The sequence below is a fragment of the Bombina bombina genome, chromosome 1, assembly GCF_027579735.1.
Source record: "Bombina bombina isolate aBomBom1 chromosome 1, aBomBom1.pri, whole genome shotgun sequence".
NCBI lineage: Eukaryota > Metazoa > Chordata > Amphibia > Anura > Bombinatoridae > Bombina > Bombina bombina.
Window position 1 is genome coordinate 1386673361 of NC_069499.1, and position 21590 is coordinate 1386694950.

The following is a 21590-nucleotide window of genomic DNA, read 5'->3' on the forward strand; positions in this document are numbered from 1 at the left end:
CCATCTCAGTCTCCTGACCTCAATACCATTGAGACACTCTGGGGAGTTCATGCAAGACAGCCCAAGAATTTACAGGAACTGGAGGCTTTTTGTCAGGAAGAATGGACAGCTTTACCATCAGAGAAGATAAAGAGCCTCATCCACAAATACCACAAAAGATTTCAAGCTGTCATTGATGTTAAAGGGGGCGATACACGGTATTAAGAACTGGGGTATGTAAACTTTTGATCAGGGTAATTTGGGTAGTTTCTGTTGTCATTATGATTTAAAAAGAGTAAACACAGTTGATTGACAATAAATGGCTTCAGCCAAACACTAATCATGAGCTAAAGAAAAGCTTTTGTGTTATTATTATTTCTGCCAGGGTATGTAAACTTATGAGCACAACTGTGTATATGTATGTATATATATATATATATATATATATATATATATATATATATATATATATATATATATATATATATATATATATATATATATATATATATATATATATATATATATATATATATACACACTCAAGCAGTATATCAGTTATGGACATTGTGGACAAGAGTGTAGCCTGGTTACAAGTTTCAGACTATACTTCTTTATACAATATACTTAGTCAAGAATTATTTCTGCGCTTGTAAACAACATTTATCTTTATGTTTCTTATTTTTGTTAATTTGTACTCTGAAAGCAACTGTAAAAAAAAATAATCTAATTTAGAGGTTTTTTTATACTATTCTATATCACATGAACTAACCAACTTTACTGAAGATAAATTATATTGTGTACTTTTAGATATAGTAAAAAAGGACATGAAAAGTGATTTCAATCTACTGTGCGGTTTTACTGTTTTATACTCACTCAATGCTCTGGAATGGTCTGGATTTCGGATTCCTTTAGCTCTGAGCTTTTGTAACAGGGTTGCAGATGTCAGCTGTTTAACAAGGGATACTGAGAGCGAGTAATTCTGCAGAGAAAAGGAGAGGAATGGCATGTCAGACAAACTGCGTGTCCTGCTTTTGAGCTGTACCTATGTGTTTATCACACATAAAAAACACCAATTTTATCAAATTCAATACAAGATACTAATTGGAAAAAAACAGAATTTATGCTTACCTGATAAATTATTTTCTCCAACGGTGTGTCCGGTCCACGGCGTCATCCATTACTTGTGGGAATATTCTCTTCCCCAACAGGAAATGGCAAAGAGCACAGCAAAAGCTGTCCATATAGCCCCTCCTCAGGCTCCGCCCCCCAGTCATTCGACCGACGGTTAGGAGAAAAAAGGAGAAACTATAGGGTGCCGTGGTGACTGTAGTGTATAGAGAAAGAAATTTTTCAAACCTGATTAAAAAACCAGGGCGGGCCATGGACCGGACACACAGTTGGAGAAAGTAATTTATCAGGTAAGCATAAATTCTGTTTTCTCCAACATTGGTGTGTCCGGTCCACGGCGTCATCCATTACTTGTGGGAACCAATACCAAAGCTCTAGGACACGGATGAAGGGAGGGAGCAAATCAGGTTACCTAAACAGAAGGCGCCACAGCTTGCAAAACCTTTCTCCCAAAAACAGCCTCCGAAGAAGCAAGAATCAAATTTGTAAAATTTGGCAAAAGTGTGCAGAGAAGACCAAGTCGCTGCCTTACATATCTGATCAACAGAAGCCTCGTTCTTGAAGGCCCATGTGGAAGCCACAGCTCTAGTGGAGTGAGCTGTGACTCGTTCAGGAGGCTGCCGTCCGGCAGTCTCATAAGCCATTGGATAATGCTTTTCAGCCAGAAAGAAAGAGAGGTAGCCGTAGCTTTTTGTCCTCTCCTCTTACCAGAGTAAACGACAAACAAAGATGAGGTTTGTTTAAAATCCTTAGTTGCTTCTAAATAGAACTTTAAAGCACGAACTACATCTAAATTGTGTAACAAACGTTCCTTCTTTGAAACTGGATTCGGACACAGAGAAGGAACAACTATTTCCTGGTTAATATTCCTGTTGGAAACTACCTTCGGAAGAAAACCAGGCTTAGTACGCAAAACGACCTTATCTGAATGGAACACCAGATAGGGTGGATTACACTGCAAAGCAGATAATTCAGAAACTCTTCTTGCAGAAGAAATAGCAACCAAAACAGAACTTTCCAAGATAGTAGCTTGATATCTATGGAATGTAAGGGTTCAAACGGAACCCCTTGAAGAACTGAAAGAACTAAATTTAGACTCCAAGGAGGAGTCAAGGGTCTGTAAACAGGCTTGATTCTGACCAAAGCCTGTACAAAAACTTGTACATCTGGCACAGCTGCCAGACGTTTGTGTAACAAGACAGATAAAGCAGAAATCTGTCCTTTTAGAGAACTCCCTGACAATCCCTTATCCAAACCTTCTTGGAGAAAGGAGAGGATCTTAGGAATTTTAATCTTACTCCAGGAGAATCCCTTGGATTCACACCAACAGATATATTTTTTCCATATTTTATGATAAATCTTTCTAGTCACAGGTTTTCCGGCTTGGACCAGAGTATCTATCACTGAATCTGAAAACCCACGCTTGGATAAAATCAAACGTTCAATTTCCAAGCAGTCAGCTGCAGAGAAACTAGATTTGGATGTTAGAATGGTCCTTGTACTAGAAGATCCTGTCTCAAAGGTAGCTTCCATGGTGGAGCCGATGACATATTCACCAGGTCTGCATACCAAGTCCTGCGCGGCCACGCAGGAGCTATAAGAATCACTGAGGCCTTCTCCTGTTTGATCCTGGCTACAAGCCTGGGAAGGAGAGGGAACGGTGGAAACGCATAAGCTAGGTTGAACGACCAAGGCGCCACTAATGCATCCACTAGAGTCGCCTTGGGATCCCTGGATCTGGACCCGTAGCAAGGAACCTTGAAGTTCTGACGGGACGCCATCAGATCCATGTCTGGAATGCCCCATAATTGAGTCAACTGGGCAAAAACCTCCGGGTGGAGTTCCCACTCCCCCGGATGGAAAGTCTGACGACTCAGATAATCCGCCTCCCAGTTGTCTACTCCTGGGATGTGGATTGCAGATAGGTGGCAGGAGTGATCCTCCGCCCATTTGATGATTTTGGATACCTCTCTCATCGCCAAGGAACTCCTTGTTCCCCCCTGATGGTTGATGTAAGCTACAGTCGTCATGTTGTCTGACTGGAATCTTATGAATCCGGCCTTCGCAAGTTGAGGCCAAGCCCGGATAGCATTGAATATCGCTCTCAGTTCCAGGATGTTGATCAAGAGAAGAGACTCTTCCCGAGACCATAGACCCTGAGCTTTCAGGGAATCCCAGACCGCGCCCCAGCCTAATAGACTGGCGTTGGTCGTGACAATGACCCACTCTGGCCTGCGGAAACTCATTCCCTGAGACAGGTGATCCTGGGACAACCACCAACGGAGTGAGTCTCTGGTCATCTGGTCTACTTGAATCTTTGGAGACAAGTCTGTATAGTCCCCATTCCACTGCTTGAGCATGCACAGTTGTAATGGTCTTAGATGAATTCGAGCAAAAGGGACTATGTCCATTGCTGCAACTATCAACCCTACTACTTCCATGTACTGAGCTATGGAAGGCTGCAGAATAGAGTGAAGAACTTGACAAGCGTTTAGAAGCTTTGACTTTCTGACTTCTGTCAAGAAGATCTTCATTTCTAAAGAATCTATTATTGTTCCCAAAAAGGGAACTCTTGTTGACGGAGACAGGGAACTCTTTTCTACGTTCACCTTCCACCCGTGAGATCTGAGAAAGGCTAGAACAATATCTGTATGAGCCTTTGCCTTGGAAAGAGACGACGCTTGAATTAGAATGTCGTCCAGATAAGGTGCCACTGCAATGCCCCTTGGTCTTAGAACCGCCAGAAGGGACCCGAGCACCTTTGTGAAAATTCTGGGAGCAGTGGCTAGTCCGAATGGGAGAGCCACGAACTGATAATGTTTGTCCAGAAAGGCGAACCTTAGGAACTGATGATGATCTTTGTGGATAGGAATATGTAGATACGCATCCTTTAAATCCATGGTAGTCATATATTGACCCTCCTGGATTGTAGGTAAAATTGTTCGAATGGTTTCCATTTTGAACGATGGAACTCTGAGAAATTTGTTTAGAATTTTTAAATCCAGAATTGGTCTGAAAGTTCCCTCTTTTTTGGGAACTACAAACAGATTTGAGTAAAACCCCTGACCTTGTTCCACAGTTGGAACTGGGTGTATCACTCCCATCTTTAACAGGTCTTCTACACAGTGTAAGAATGCCTGTCTCTTTATTTGGTTTGAAGATAAGTGAGACATGTGGAACCTTCCCCTTGGGGGTAGTCCCTTGAATTCTAAAAGATAACCCTGAGAGACTATTTCTAGTGCCCAGGGATCCTGAACATCTCTTGCCCAAGCCTGAGCAAAGAGAGAGAGTCTGCCCCCTACTAGATCCGGTTCCGGATCGGGGGCTACCCCTTCATGCTGTCTTGGTAGCAGCAGCAGGCTTCTTGGCCTGTTTACCCTTGTTCCAGCCTTGCATTGGTTTCCAAGCTGGTTTAGTCTGGGAAGCGTTACCCTCTTGTCTAGAGGCTGCAGAGTTAGAAGCCGGTCCGTTCCTGAAATTGCGAAAGGAACGAAAATTGGACTTATTCTTAGCCTTGAAAGGCCTATCTTGTGGGAGGGCATGGCCCTTTCCCCCAGTGATGTCTGAAATAATTTCTTTCAATTCTGGCCCAAAAAGGGTCTTACCTTTGAAAGGGATATTAAGCAATTTTGTCTTGGAAGATACATCCGCCGACCAAGACTTTAGCCAGAGCGCTCTACGCGCCACAATTGCAAACCCTGAATTTTGCGCCGCTAATCTTGCTAACTGCAAAGCGGCATCTAAAATAAAGGAATTAGCTAACTTAAGTGCGTGAATTCTGTCCATGACCTCCTCATATGGAGTCTCCTTACTGAGCGACTTTTCCAGTTCCTCGAACCAGAAACATGCCGCTGTAGTGACAGGAATAATGCACAAAATAGGTTGAAGGAGGTAACCTTGCTGTACAAAAATCTTTTTAAGCAAACCCTCCAATTTTTTATCCATAGGATCTTTGAAAGCAGAATTGTCCTCAATGGGAATAGTCGTGCGTTTGGCTAGTGTAGAAACCGCCCCCTCGACCTTAGGGACTGTTTGCCATGTGTCCTTCCTGGGGTCGACCATGGGGAACAATGTCTTAAATATAGGAGGAGGGACAAAAAGGTATGCCTGGCTTCTCCCACTCCTTATTCACTATGTCCGCCACCCTTTTAGGTATCGGAAAGGCATCAGGGTGCACCGGGACCTCTAGGAACTTGTCCATCTTGCACAATTTTTCTGGGATGACCAAATTGTCACAATCATCCAGAGTAGATAGCACCTCCTTAAGTAATGCGCGGAGATGCTCTAATTTAAATTTAAATGTCACAACATCAGGTTCTGCCTGCTGAGAAATTCTTCCTGTATCAGAAATTTCTCCATCTGACAAACCCTCCCTCACTGCCACTTCAGACTGGTGTGAGGGTATGACAGATAAAATATCATTTGCGCCCTCCTGCTCTACAGTGTTTAAAACTGAGCAATCGCGCTTTCTCTGAAATGCTGGCATTTTGGATAAAATATTAGCTATGGAGTTATCCATTACTGCCGTCAATTGTTGCATAGTAACAAGCATTGGCGCGCTAGAAGTACTAGGGGTCGCCTGCGCGGGCATAACTGGTATAGACACAGAAGGAGAGGATGCAGAACTATCCCTTCTTCCTTCATTTGAGGAATCATCCTGGGCAACCTTACTAAATGTGACAGTACTGTCCTTACTTTGTTTCGACGCCATGGCACAATTATCACATACATTTGAAGGGGGAACCACCTTGGCCTCCATACATACAGAACATGATCTATCTGAAGATACAGGCATGTTAAACAGGCTTAAACTGGTTAATAAAGCACAAAAAACTTTTTAAACAAAACCTTTACTGTCTCTTTAAATGTTAAACAGAGCACACTTTATTACTGAATATGTGAAAAACTATGAAGGAATTATCCAATCTTTACCAAATTTTCACCAAAGTGTCTTAATGCATTCAAAGTATTGCACCCCAATTTTCAAGCTGTTAACCCTTAAAATGCGGAAAACGGAGCCGTTTGCAATTTTAACCCCACTACAGTCCCAGCCACAGCGTTTGTTGCGACTTCACCTATCCCAGGGAGGTATACGATACCAATTCAAGCCTTCCAGGAACGTTTTCAGTGGATACCAGACCCTCTCACATGCAGCTGCATGCACTGCACTCAAAAGAAACTGCGCAATAATGGCGCGAAAATGAGGCTCTGCCTACTACAGTGAAAGGCCCTTCCTGACTGGGAAGGTGTCTTAACTAGTGCCTGGCGTTAAAAACGTTCCCCAAATAATAAAGTGTGAAATCCACTTCAAACTGTAAATAATACCTAAATAAACAATCGATTTAGCCCTTAAGAGTGTCCACCAGTTAATAGCCCATAATAAGCCCTTTATTCTTTCTGAGTCTAAGAAAATGGCTTACCGATCCCCATGAGGGAAAATGACAGCCTTCTAGCATTACACAGTCTTGTTAGAAAAATGGCTAGTCATACCTTGAGCAGAAAGGTCTGCAAACTGTTCCCCCCAACTGAAGTTCTCTGGGCTCAACAGTCCTGCGTGGGAACAGCAATTGATTTTAGTTACTGCTGCTAAAATCATACTCCTCTTTTAAACAGAACTCTTCATCTCTTTCTGTTTCAGAGTAAATAGCACATACCAGTACTATTTCAAAATAACAAACTTTTGATAGAAGAATAAAAAACTACAACTAAACACCACATACTCTTCACCATCTCCGTGGAGATGCTACTTGTTCAGAGCGGCAAAGAGAATAACTAGGGGGCGGAGCCTGAGGAGGGGCTATATGGACAGCTTTTGCTGTGCTCTTTGCCATTTCCTGTTGGGGAAGAGAATATTCCTACAAGTAATGGATGACGTCGTGGACCGGACACACCAATGTTGGAGAAAAACAAAACAAAAGTTGAACAAAATCAATTCCATTATAGATAGTTAAAGTGATGGTAATTTATATACTTTTATAAGCCTAAAGCCTGATTTGAAAAAGGCATCTGACAGTCGAGCTACTAACTTTATATCAGAATTTTTTTTTAGGTTTTTATAATCTTGGATTCTTACTTTTGTATTGCTGCAACGTTCGCTCCGCCCCCTTGTTGTTCCTGCTTTATGCACAGCACCGTTATAAAGCGCTAAAGAACTTTTTTTTTCCTACAAACATGCCAGAATGCCATGAATGTTATTGGATAGCAGAGATAATGTCATAAACCCCCCCAGAAAATAAAAACACCACTGACTGGCGGGGTTGCCGGAGCGCACATTACAATCAGAGCAGTTTGCTTTAGTTTACATAAATAAAAAGGTATAACTGAAATGTTTGATAAATTGAACACCTACTTATTTTTATAGTTGCATCGATTGACGATATTCAGACTATTTGAATTTACCATCACTTTAATAATTGCTAGGTCTCTTGAGAATTGACAACAAATTCCCTTTCAAAATTGAAAACTTAACAACTGGTTTTACAAATATATATAATATATTTAGAAATGTGTTATTATTAGAATAATTAGAATTATTATTATTAGAACCTAGCAAAAAATGTTTTTTCATCTTTCTAGACAAAATATACCCATTAAGTTAATTAACCAAACACAAGATAAACTCATAAGTGTAGTTCTCTTTTGGTATATTCTGCAATATTCAGTGTTTTCTATTGCTATTCCACTCTGTGCAGCTCTCTTTTTTGTACGTAATAGTAGGCTGTTAACCCTTTCACATAGGGATTAAAGTGTTAACGTTGGAACGAAGGGAAACCTTACTCCATTGCATCTAAAGCCAAACACCCCTTTACTTTGGGAACTTTCGCTTTGTAACAAGCTCTCCTCCATCCATGACCTCTATATCACTCAATACCTAAACCTTCTGGCTCTCACAGAGACCTGGCTCTCATCTGCAAACAGGCCTTAATTTCCTCTGGCTGCACCTTTCAACAAATACACCCCATATCTTCCCTCATGATACACTTCTTCACGCCACTCACTCTACATGTTGCAGTTATATATGGCTCTCTTGGAGCCCCAACTTATTTTTTGATCCTGGCTACCTTATTTCCTCCCCTCAGATAACCCTTCCCCCATTCTCTGTGAATTTTGTTTACAATCTTACTGCCCCTGGAGCAACAAAACCTCTCCAGCTCACTTCCTCTTATAGTCCTTTACAATGGACTGACTCTCCCACTCGGAAAAACAGACACTCCCTTGATCTGATTTCTATCTAACGATGCACTGTCTCACACATCAGAAATTCCCTTTTTTTCTCTTTCCGACCACCATCTACTCACCTGCAGCATTGCAGCACTTCCTACTACTCTCCCACCATCTAACCCTTACACCAAATTGCCCAGAAGCATTAAGTCACTAGATTAGCAATATCTCTCAAAATGTCTTAAACCTCTGCTCTCTTCCATCTGCTCCTTTTCTTGCCATGACCAATCTGTCACTACAACTCAACTCTTACATCGGTCATTGACAATTTGGCTACTGCTACCATAGCTCTTAAATCATGTACTCATCCTCAGATCTGGCATACTCCTCTGACACAGTTACTACTCAGATGTTCCTGCACTGCTGAGCAACACTAGAGAAAGTCTCAATGCTCAGATGCCTTTCTTCACTACAAGTTCATCTTGAAATCCTACTATTCTGCCCTAAGCCTCTATAAGCAGGATTATTCTCTACTCGTATCTCTACTCTTTCTTCCAAACCAAAACATCTATTCTCCACTTTCAATACCCTTCTCCGTCCATCCTCACCTCCTATTACCATTTCTCTCTCAGATCAATATTTTGCCAGTCACTTCAACAACACATTTTTTTCTTTTTAATAAATTAACATTTTTATTTACAAAGACAAAAACTGGAACCCTAAAGACTGCACATCAACCATTAAAAGGGATGTTAAACAGTGTTTTATTGTTACTACAATGAAAGAGACTAAGCAGTGGCTTATACTTAATAAACCATTGCAATGTGTGTTATTCATCATTTTAAAAGGATTTTACCTTTAAATCTTTTTTTTAACTTCATTTCTGCAGTGTCCTTTACTTCCTGTCCTAGCCCCTCAATGAGGAGGCCTCAGCAGGAAAGCAAAAGGTAAAGTGTTTCTTTTGAGACACCATAAAATAGCTCAAGTCAGTTTTTTGCCCATGATCAATATAGGACTTCTGCTGTAAAAATCATGTGACCAAAAACTTAAAGGGACAGTATACACCAATTTTCATTTAACTGCATGTAATAGGTACTACTATAAAGAATAATATGCAAAGATACTGATATAAAAATCCAGTATAAAACTGTTTAAAAACTTACTTAGAAGCTCCCAGTTTAGCTTGGTTTAAAAGGTTACTGGAACACCCACTGAAAACCAGACACTACCCCCCTTCCCCTTCCTCTGCATATGAAAAGATTCTTTACACAAACTGGAGCAAGCTGGAGTAGGTATACATCAGTAGTCTCCTAAAACTTTGGGGCTTGGCTAAGAGTCTGAAAATCAGTGCAATGTTATTTGAAAAAAAAGAAACACTATACAAATTTTTTTAAAAACATAAAGGCTGTATAGGCTATATAAATGGATCATCTACAAAACATTTATGCAAAGAAAAATCTAGTGTATAATATCCCTTTAAGTTTTGCAATGTCTGCTTCCTTGTTTAGCTGTGTGAAGGAGCTAGACTGAGAATTTCTAAGGGCTCATTTCACAAGAAAACAAGTTTTTCTGGGGTTTTTTTTTTACACAATCTGTTTCTTTTTATTTTAATCTAAAGTAATAATACATTGCTGTTACTAAATAATTACTTTTATATCCCTTTAAGGGGACAGTAAAACAATTGTTTATTTTGCCCCTTTTCATGTACTGTAGCTCAGAAAAATTAGGATTTTCTCATTCTCGGAATTTGAAATGCACCCTACTGACCTCTCAAGGTTTACTCTGCTTCATGCCTTTTCCTAATTGGTTTTAACTGATAACACCTGCAAAACAATGCACTTTACAATGACATGACGACTGCCGCTAGCCTTGTTGTCTGCAGACTCAAGTCCAGATTGTCTCCTCCAAATAAGGTAAGGGGAGGGTGGAGTATGGCTATTGAAAATCAATTGCAAACAAGGTGCTAATATGTTTTTAAAAAATGTGTATACTTGGCTGACATGTTAGGTTATTGCAAAACACCAGAAATGTATGTGTTTGCTGTCTCTTTAAACATAAAAGGCATACATATGTGTCTTTTACATTTTGTGTTTATAATCTAACCATTTTTTATAATTGAAAGAATTATTAAATATACTGTATATTGGCTTATTTTAGAGACATTTTGAAAGCTCATTATGAAAACTCAATAGCTAATAATTAGACACTAAATTGCATTGCTACAATATACTTTCAAAGAACCCGAACCCAAAACAGTAAAAGATAAATTGAAAGCCCCAACCTAAATCACTGGCAGCCTAAGACAATTTTTTGACAGTGAGTGTATAACATTTTGCTATTTATAGTCAGCACTTACTCTGCCAAACTCTGAGGACCAATTCACCACAATAGTATTTGGGACAGTGGATGTTAGCCGGATAAGTGGAGATATACTGATCGGCCTACTTGGTCGCTTGGGTTCTGCTCCGTTCTTAGTAGGTGGCAAATATCCCTGGAAATGAGGAAGAAAAACAGACAATATGTTAAAGGAGAACAATGTATCATTAATTTTAATAGCTGATACAACTGCAGTACTTTGTATTAACAAAATCTCCATTGTTAGGCTAGAGCAGAATTTATAAAATAACTGACTGCAATTGAGATGCAGATATGTAACAAGGTTAGGTTTATGAAGCCTGTCATGTGCTCTTTCAGTTTCCAGGACTGGAAATTCCACAATTTTCAGACTATTATTACAGGAAAATGGGGCAAAATAAATAATAAAAAGTATACAGCAGTTGTTTTATTATGCATGTTATGCTGTAATACCAAAGTGTCTAATGTTCCTTTAATTATTTAAAACAAATACCCCTACAGAACAACAGCATATATAATATGTAAAGACTGTTTTCTCAACCCACCTTAAAAAAGAAAATTTAAACTGGATTATCAAATGTTTAATAAATTATTCAGAAGTGAAAGATATTAACTACAAAAAATATGTAATTTTCTTATGTAGGTTAATAAGCAAAGACAGTGAGGAAGAGAACAGGGAACGTAGACAAGACGTATTGCATTGGGGAAGGGGGAATTGGTTCGATAGGAGGTAACAGGCAGATCTGATTAGTCTGAAACCGACAACTGTGAAGGGGATATGAACAGCCTATAGAGGGAAAAAACTGGCTGCTAGCATCAGCAATACTCATGAATATGACCAAAGGGTCAACAAGCACATAAGAAGCATATTACTCACAGGCAGAGGACAAAGTTTCCCGTTTACTTTCACAAACAGGTTTGGAGGGAAGTAGTCTTCCTGTGGACAGCTGGTCTCACATAAGCAGAACCTAACGGGGTTAACAAGTAGTTTTAGGTTGCTTTTTCATCTTAGTAATGAGAATTATTACAATTTGTTGCCAAGAACCAAAATGATTAAACAGTGTTACAAACACTGCAGCCATAGTATTCAAGGCACGTGCACATCCCTATGCCTACCTCAGATTTTTTTCATGTAAAGAAGGTAAATTTAATCAGAGACCAAGAGGAAAGGGTAAATTTGACAATAGAAGTAAATTGATTTTAATTTCTTAAATTATTGCATGCTCTATCTGAATCATGAAGTTTCATTTTGACTTAAATGTTATACAGCAACTGATAAACACAGAGGAGAGTAGAACAGTACTAATCTCTACTGCACAAGGTGGTAAGTGCATCAATCCTGTTCAATTTTAGTGTATTACATGGCTTAGATTTAGTCTAAATGTAACCTGTCAACATTTTCTTAATGTTTGTATTTTGTGAGCACAATGTTATGCACGTAACTGACCACATTACCTTAGTTGTACTTGCACTGTATAATCACACTTGGCTCCTGGTAATATCTCTCTGTAAAACAAAAGAAATCATTTACCAGCCTTCCATTTGCCACCTTCTCTTATTTCACTAACCAAAACCTTAGTTTTATACATGATTTTATTAGGCCCAAAAATGTTATATCCATCAAAAATACATCCATCATTATTTATTTATTGTGCGTTTGACTGGGAATTCCTTTAATGGATATAGATAACAAACAACATATTATCTGTACAGAGAGCAACTGCTTTGCTGCGTGCTGACCCCAGAGCCTCAGGACCAATCAAGTTGGCAATGATTATTAGCTACAACCCTGATTCATCAGGAGCTGCAGAAGACATTGAATTGGTAATTATAAGGTGCTTCAACTACAGCAATAACCATGCATTTTCACTCAAAGTGAAAAATCTCTCTATTTTCCTACCTTAATTCCGATTGGCTGATAGAATCCTATCAGCCAATCGGAATTGAAGGGACGCCATCTTGGATGACGTAATTTAAAGGAACCTTCATTCTTCAGTTGGACTTCGTTTGAAGAGGATGCTCCGCGTCGGCTGGATTGAAGATGGACCCGCTCCGGATGGATGAAGATAGAAGATGCCGTCTGGATCAAGACTTCTAGCCGTCTGGATGTCCTCTTCTGCCCGGATCGGATGAAGACTTCGGCCCCTCTGGAGGAACACTTGTGCCTGGCTGGGTGAAGACGTCTCAAGGTAGGGTGATCTTCAAGGGGTTAGTGTTAGGTTTTATGAAGGGGGGATTGGGTGGGTTTTAGAGTAGGGTTGGGTGTGTGGCTGGTGGGTCTTAATGTTGGGGGGGTATTGTATTTTTTTTTTACAGGTTAAAGAGCTGATTACTTTGGGGCAATGCCCCGCAAAAGGCCCTTTTAAGGGCTATTTGTAATTTAGTATAGGGTAGGGAATTTTATTATTTTGTGGGTATTTCTCTTGTAAGGTGTATCCAGTCCACGGATTCATCCATTACTTGTGGGATATTCTCCTTCCCAACAGTAAGCTGCAAGAGGATCACCCAAAGCAGAGCTGTCTATATAGCTCCTCCCCTAACTGCCACCTCCTAGTCATTCTCTTGCAGCTCTCGACAAGGGAAGTAGCTAGAGAGATGTGGTGAATTAATGTAGTTTATCTTCAATCAAAAGTGTATTATTTTCAAATGGTACCGGAGTTGTACTATTTTGGCTTCAGGCAGAAAGGTGAAGAAGAGTCTGCCTGAAGTTTTTTGATGATCTTAGCAGTTTGTAACTAAGGTCCACTGCTGTTCTCACACATAACTGAAGAGATGGGTAACTTCAGCTGGGGGAATAGCGTGCAGGGTCTCCTGCTCTGAGGTATGTGCAGTTTTAAATTTTTCTAGTGAGATGATAAGCTAGAAAATGCTGACAATACCTGATTTATTTAAGGTAAGCCTGATTACAGTGATTTAATAACGACTGGTATCATGCTTGCTGTAAAGGGCAATATTTTTGTTATTTACTCTCATTACTTAATAGATATAACGTTTGCTTGATGTATATAAACGTTTACTACAAATGGTGATAAAACTTTATTCTGGGGCCTAGTTTTTCCACATGGCTGACTAGATTTTTCCTAGGGATAGTTTTTTAAGGCCCTCTCACTGTGAGTACATGTTGGGAGGGGCCTATTTTTGCGCCTTAATTGCGCAGTAGTTTTTGCAGCTTGAGACATCCAGCTTCCCTGAAGGAGTCCCCTGACATATAGGACCCCTCTACAGGGTTTTTGTGCCTTCCAAAGTCGTTGTATGGGCAGGTAGGAGCCACAGTAGAGCTGTGACAGTTGGTTGTGACTGTTTAAAAACGGCTATATCGTTTTTTTGATCTGGTTTTGAAACTAAGGAGTTAATCATCCATTTGCAAGTGGGTGCAATGCTATTTCAGTCTATTATACACACTGTAAAAATTTCGTAGAATTTACTGCTTTTTTCACTGTTTTGCAGTTTATGTGATTGTTTTTTTCTCTTAAAGGCACAGTACCATTTTTATTTTTTGCTTGTTCACAGTTATTAAAGTGTTTTCCAAGCTTGCTGGTCTCATTGCTAGTCTGTTTAAACATGTCTGACATAGAGGAAACTCATTGTTCATTATGTTTAGAAGCCATTGTGGAACCCCCTCTTAGAATGTGTACCAAATGCACTGATTTTACTATAGATTACAAAGACCATATTCTGGCTTTAAAAAATTTATCACCAGAAGTAATTGACAAGGAGGAAGTTATGCCGACTAACTCTCCCCACGTGTCAGAACCTATAACTCCCGCTCAGGGGACGCCAAGTACATCTAGCGCGCCCATTGCATATACCTTACAAGATATGGCGGCAGTTATGAATCATACCCTTACAGAGGTATTATCTAAACTGCCAGGATTGCAAGGAAAGCGAGACAGCTCTGGGACTAGAATAAATACAGAGCTCTCTGACCCTTTAGTGGCTATGTCTGATACACCCTCACAATGTACTGAAGCTGAAGCAGGGGAGCTTCAATTTGTGGGTGATTTTTCTGATTCAGGGAAGATACTTCAACCTGATTCTGATATGTCTACATTTAAATTTAAGCTTGAACACCTCCGCATATTGTTTAGGGAGGTCTTAGCAACTCTGGACAACTGTGACGCTGATGTAGTCCCAGAGAAATTATGTAGATTGGATAAATACTATGCAGTACCTACTTACACTGATGTTTTTCCAATCCCTAAGAGGTTTTCTGAAATTATTACTAAGGAATGGGATAGACCAGGTGTACCGTTCTCTCCCTCTCCTGTTTTTAAAAAGATGTTTCCTATAGACGCCGCTACACGGACTTGTGGCAGACGGTCCCTAAGGTGGAGGGAGCAGTTTCTACTCTAGCTAAGCGTACCACTATCCCTGTCGAGGACAGTTGTGCTTTTCTAGATCCAATGGATAAATTAGAGGGTTACCTTAAGAAAATTTTTATTCAACAAGGTTTTATTCTCCTGCCTCTTGCATGCATTGCCCCAGTCACTGCTGCTGCGGCTTTCTGGTTTGAGTCTCTAGAGGAGGTTCTACAGGTTGAAACCCCGTTGGAAGATATCATTGACAAGCTTAAGGCCCTTAAGCTAGCCAATTCATTTGTTTCTGACGCCGCTGTTCATTTAACCAAGCTAACGGCTAAAAATTTAGGTTTTGCTATTCAGGCGCGTAGGGCGCTATGGCTTAAATCCTGGTCAGCTGACGTGACTTCAAAGTCTAAACTCCTCAACATTCCCTTCAAAGGACCGACCCTATTCGGGCTTGGACTGAAGGAGATCATTTCTGACATCACTGGAGGAAAAGGTCACGCCCTTCCTCAAGACAGGTCCAACAAATTAAGGACCAAACAGTCTAGTTTTCGGCCCTTTCGAAACTTCAAGAGTGGCGCAGCTTCAACTTCCTCTAACACAAAACAAGAGGGAACTTTTGCCCAGTCTAAGCCGGTCTGGAGACCTAACCAGGCTTGGAACAAGGGGAAACAGGCCAAAAAGCCTGCTGCTGCCTCTAAGACAGCATGAAGGAGCAGCCCCCGATCCGGAAACGGGTCTAGTAGGGGGCAGACTCTCTCTCTTCGCCCAGGCTTGGGCAAGAGATGTCCAGGATCCCTGGGCATTGGAAATTATCTTCTGGAATTCAAAACCTCTCCCCCAAAAGGGAGATTTCATCTCTCACATTTATCTGCAAACCAGATAAAGAGAGGCATTCTTACATTGTGTTCAAGACCTCCTAGTTATGGGAGTGATCCACCCAGTTCCGCAGGAGGAACAGGGGCAGGGCTTCTATTCAAATCTGTTCAAATCCAAGAAAGAGGGAACATTCAGACCAATCTTAGATCTCAAGATCTTAAACAGATTTCTCAGAGTCCCATCCTTCAAGATGGAGACTATTCGAACCATCCTTCCTATGATCCAGGAGGGTCAATATATGACTACCGTAGACTTAAAGGATGCTTATCTTCACATCCCGATACACAAAGATCATCATCGTTTTCTCAGGTTTGCCTTTCTAGACAGGCACTACCAGTTTGTGGCTCTTCCCTTCGGTTGGCCACGGCACCAAGAATCTTTACAAAGGTTCTAGGGTCCCTCCTAGTGGTCCTAAGGCCGCGGGGTATAGCAGTAGCCCCTTACTTAGACGACATTCTGATACAGGCGTCGACTTTTCAAATCGCCAGGTCCCATACGGACATTTTTCTGGCATTTCTGAGGTCCCATGGGTGGAAGGTGAACGAAGAAAAGAGTTCTCTATCACCTCTAACAAAAGTTTAATTCCTAGGGACTCTGATAGATTCGGTAGAAATGAAGAAGATTTACCTAACGAAGGCCAGATTGTGAAAACTTCTAGAATCTTGCCGTGTTCTTTATTCCACTTCTCGTCCTTCAGTGGCTCAGTGTATGGAAGTAATCGGTTTAATGGTAGCGGCAATGGACATAGTACCGTTTGCCCGCCTACATCTCAGACCGCTGCAACTTTGCATGCTCAGTCAGTGGAATGGGGATTACACAGATTTGTCCCCTCTACTAAATCTGGATCAAGAAACCAGGGATTCTCTTCTCTGGTGGCTATGTCAGGTCCATCTGTCCAAGGGGATAAGCTTCAGCAGGCCAAATTGGACTATAGTAACGACAGATGCCAGCCTTCTGGGCTGGGGTGCAGTCTGGAACTCCCTGAAGGCTCAGGGCTCGTGGACTCAGGAGGATGCACTCCTTCCGATAAACATTCTGGAACTAAGAGCGATATTCAATGCTCTTCAGGCTTGGCCTCAGCTAGCTGCGGTCAGGTTTATCAGATTTCAGTCGGACAACATCACAACTGTAGCCTATATCAACCATCGGGGGGAACAAGGCGCCCCCTGGCAATGTTGGAGGTTTCAAAGATAATTCTATGGGCAGAGGTTCACTCTTGCCATCTCTCAGCTATCCATATCCCAGAAGTAGAGAACTGGGAGGCGGATTTTCTAAGTCGGCAGACTTTTCATCCGGGGGAGTGGGAGCTCCATCCGGAGGTATTTGCCCAGCTGTTTCAACTATGGGGCAAACCAGAACTGGATCTCATGGCGTTTAGTCAGAACGCCAAACTTCCTTGTTACGGGTCCAGGTCAAGGGATCCCCAGGCAGCGCTGATAGATGCTCTAGCAGCGCCCTGGTCCTTCAGCCTGGCTTATGCGTTTCCACCATTTCCTCTGCTGCCTCGTCTGATTGCAAAGATCAAGCAGGAGGGAGCTTCAGTGATTTTTTAACTCCTGCGTGGCCACGCAGGACTTGGTATGCAGATCTGGTGGACATGTCATCCTTTCCACCATGGACTCTGCCGCTGAGGCAGGACCTTCTACTTCAAGGTCCCTTCAAACATCCAAATCTAATTTCTCTGCGTCTGACTGCTTGGAGATTGAACGCTTGATTTTATCAAAGCGTGGTTTTTCCGAGTTGGTCATTGATACCTTAATTCAGGCTCGAAAGCCTGTCACCAGGAAAATCTATCATAAGATATGGTGTAAATATCTTCATTGGTGTGAATCCAAGGGTTACTCATGGAGTAAAGTCAGGATTCCCAGGATATTATCTTTTCTCCAAGAAGGATTGGAGAAGGGATTGTCAGCTAGTTCCTTAAAGGGACAGATTTCTGCTCTGCCTATTCTTTGGCACAAGCGTCTGGCGGATGTTCCAGACGTTCAGGTGTTTTGTCAGGCTTTAGTTAGAATCAAGCCTGTGTTTAAACCTGTTGCTCCGCCATGGAGTTTAAATTTAGTTCTTAAAGTTCTTCAAGGGGTTCCGTTTGAACCTCTGCATTCTATAGATATCAAGCTTTTATCTTGGAAAGTTCTGTTTTTGGTAGCTATCTCTTCGGCTCAAAGAGTTTCAGAGTTATCTGCCTTGCAGTGTGATTCCCCTTATCTGATCTTCCATGCAGATAAGGTAGTTTTGCGTACCAAACCTGGGTTTCTTCCTAAGGTGGTATCTAATAAGAATATCAATCAGGAGATTGTTGTTCCGTCACTGTGTCCTAATCCTTCTTCAAAGAAGGAACGTCTATTACACAATCTTGACGTGGTTCGTGCTTTAAAGTTTTATTTACAAGCTACTAAAGATTTTCGTCAAACATCTGCATTGTTTGTTGTCTACTCTGGACAGAGGAAAGGCCAAAAGGCTTCAGCAACTTCTCTTTCTTTTTGGTTAAGAAGTATAACCCGCTTAGCTTATGAGACTGCTGGCCAGCAGCCTCCTGAAAGAATTACAGCTCATTCCACTAGAGCGGTGGCTTCCACATGGGCTTTTAAAAATGAGGCTTCTGTTGAACAGATTTGTAAGGCGGCGACTTGGTCTTCGCTTCATACTTTTTCTAAATTCTACAAATTTGATACTTTTGCTTCTTCGGAGGCTATTTTGGGGAGAAAGGTCTTACAGGCAGTGGTGTCTTCCGTTTAAGCGCCTGCCTTGTCCCTCCCTTCATCCGTGTCCTATAGCTTTGGTATTGGTATCCCACAAGTAATGGATGAATCCGTGGACTGGATACACCTTACAAGAGAAAAAAAAAAAAATTATGCTTACCTGATAAATTTATTTCTCTTGTGGTGTATCCAGTCCACGGCCCGCCCTGTCATTTTAAGGCAGGTGTTTTTTATTTTTAAACTACAGTCACCACTGCACCCTATAGTTTCTCCTTTTTCTTGCTAGTCTTTGGTCGAATGACTGGGAGGTGGCAGTTAGGGGAGGGGCTATATAGACAGCTCTGCTGTGGGTGATCCTCTTGCAGCTTCCTGTTGGGAAGGAGAATATCCCACAAGTAATGGATGAATCCGTGGACTGGATACACCACAAGAGAAAGAAATTTATCAGGCAAGCATAAATTTTGTTTTTTTATTTTATTAGGGGGATTAGAGTAGGTGTAATTAGTTTAAAAAAATTGTAATTATTTTTTTATTTTCTGTAATTTAGTGTTTGTTGTTTTTCATACTTTAGTTCGTTTAATTTAATTGTAATTAATTGTAGTTAGTTTAGGGAATTCATTTAATTATAGTGTAGTTTTAGGTGTAATTGTAACTTAGGTTAGGGTTTATTTTACACATAAATTTGTCTTTATTTTAGCTAGGTAGTTATTAAATAGTTAATAACTATTTAATAACTATTGTACCTAGTTAAAATAAATACAAACTAGCCTGTAAAATAAAAATAAACCCTGAGATAGCTACAATGTAACTATTAGTTATATTGTAGCTAGCTTAGGGTTTATTTTATAGGTATTTAGTTTTAAATATGAATAATTTAGTTAATTTTAGTAATTCTATTTAGATTTATTTAAATTATATATAACTTGGGGGGTGTTAGGGTTAGACTTAGGTTTAGGGGTTAATACATTTAATATAGTTGCAGCGACGTTGAGGGTGGAAGATTAGGGGTTAATAAATATAGGTAGGTGTCAGCGATGTTAGGGACGGCAAATTAGGGGTTAATAAAATTAAACTAGTGTTTGCGATGCGGGAGTGTGGCGGTTTAGGGGTTAATTTATTTATTTAAGTGGTGGCGATGTCCGGTCGGCAGATTAGGGGTTAAAAACTTTAGTTAAGTGTTTGCAATGTTGGGGGGGCCTCGGTTTAGGGGTTAATAGGTAGTTTATGGGTGTTAGTGTACTTTTTAGCACTTTAGTTAAGAGTTTATGTTACAGCGTTAGCCCATAAAACTCTTAACTACTGACTTTTAAATGCGGTAGGAGTCTTGACAGAAGAGGGTGTACCACTTTTTCCAAGACTCGTAATACCGGCGTTAGGAAAATCCCATTAAAAAGATAGGATACGCAATTGACGTAAGGGGGTTTGCGGTATGCTTGAGTCGCGGAAGAAAAGTGAGCGGTACACCTGTACCTGCCAGACTCGTAATACCAGTGGGCGTTAAAAGGCAGCGCTGCTTTTTAAGGCTAACGCAAGACTCTTAATCTAGGCGTATGTTTTTTTAGGGTACAAATATTGGGGAGGAAAAAGCTGAGCAGATATCCCTCCTGACTGAAGTTGTTCCATATGCCTAAGGTTTTGTAAAGTGTTATCACCTAATCCCTGAAAGCCATCTAGGTTGTGTGACCCCTAATTTAGAAGGGGGTCCTCTTATCTTACAAAAGAGGGGATCACATGCCAAATATAATGTTTATAAGGAGGTGCTAGGGTACATTTAGAGTCAAGAGCACCCTAAAAGTTGTGTAGTAGACAAGTGATTGGCCTATGGGGTATGTGTTTGACATTGTTATCGCTTGTATCCTAGGGTACAATGGGATTTTTCCCTTTTATGTGAATGGTCTTTTATCCCTCTAGTATAATCAAGAAACTTAAAGGGATACTGAACCCAATTTTTTTCTTTCATGACTCAGAGAGCATGTAATTTTAAGCAACTTTCTAATTTACTCCTGTTATCAATTTTTCGTCGTTCTCTTGGTATCTTTATTTGAAAAAGCAGGAATGTAAGCTTAGGACCCGGACCATCTTTGGTTCAGCACCTGGGTACCGCTTGCAGATTGGTGGCTAAATGTAGCCACCTATCAGCAAGCGCTATCCAGGGTTCTGAACCAAAAACGGGCTGGCTCGTAAGCTTACATTCCTGCTTTTTCAAATAAAGAGAACAAAGAAAAATTGATAACAGGAGTAAATTAGAAAGTTGCTTAAAACTGCATGCTCTGAGTCATGAAAGACACACATTTGGGTTCAGTATCCCTTTAAATACACATGTTTATTTCAACATATAAAAATTACATGTAATGTTTACCATAATCTTACGTTTTGCCCCTAACTGGCAATTACTCATAAACTAGATCTTTAGAAACAAACCCCCATTTAAGCACACAGAAGGCAAATCAGAATGTTTAAAGTGCCATAAAACACGTTGAGATCAGTGCATATTCTAAAAGGGCTAATTAAGTAAAATAGTTTGCATAAAAAAAAAAATATATGTTGAAAAATTGCTGGTAAGTATTTTTAAATAATTTTTAAAAATAAGCAAAATGACTTACATAGCCATGCTGTCTGGAGTAGTCTGATCCAACCCCACCCCTTATCAGTGTTTAGCATCAGAAACACAGGCATTGTATTTCAACTGATTTCACAGCTGCTTATTTGCTTCAAGGCATGCTCCAGCAGATAATGACTGTGAAGGGCTGCATTCTACCAAATCAAATGTGGATATAAATGCAGCCACAGAAGGAATTGTGTGGGGGGAGTTAGATCTGTACAGTTTGGAAACTTAAAATATAGGGTTAATGGCAAGACACTGCAGTACAAATTTGCAGATAAAGTAATTAAAGTACATATTATATTTTGTCTCTGTCCAAACTTGTTTACAGTCCCTTTAACTTTATATCACCCTGCGCATACAAAAGTCTATCATCAGAATATAAAGATCTATTTTAAAAACAACAAAAGCAAAAAGCAACAATTGTTTCTATTACAAGTGAAAACAGTTGATACATTTAATCAACATATACACTTA

At 40.4% G+C, this 21590-nt stretch overlaps 1 protein-coding gene across 4 annotated transcripts in view; it reads right to left on the bottom strand.

The window, feature by feature from the left end:
- The window catches only part of PIAS3 (protein inhibitor of activated STAT 3), a 109385-nt gene that overhangs the window by 56283 nt on the left and 31512 nt on the right, over window positions 1-21590 (bottom strand). For all 4 annotated transcript variants that reach the window (XM_053704504.1, XM_053704498.1, XM_053704507.1 and 1 more), the window contains exons 4-7: window positions 12082-12132; window positions 11504-11594; window positions 10628-10762; window positions 856-961 (exon numbers count right to left, since the gene is read on the bottom strand). In XM_053704504.1, the coding sequence (XP_053560479.1) occupies window positions 856-961; window positions 10628-10762; window positions 11504-11594; window positions 12082-12132 (383 nt within the window). The remainder of the gene's footprint in view (window positions 1-855; window positions 962-10627; window positions 10763-11503; window positions 11595-12081; window positions 12133-21590) is intronic.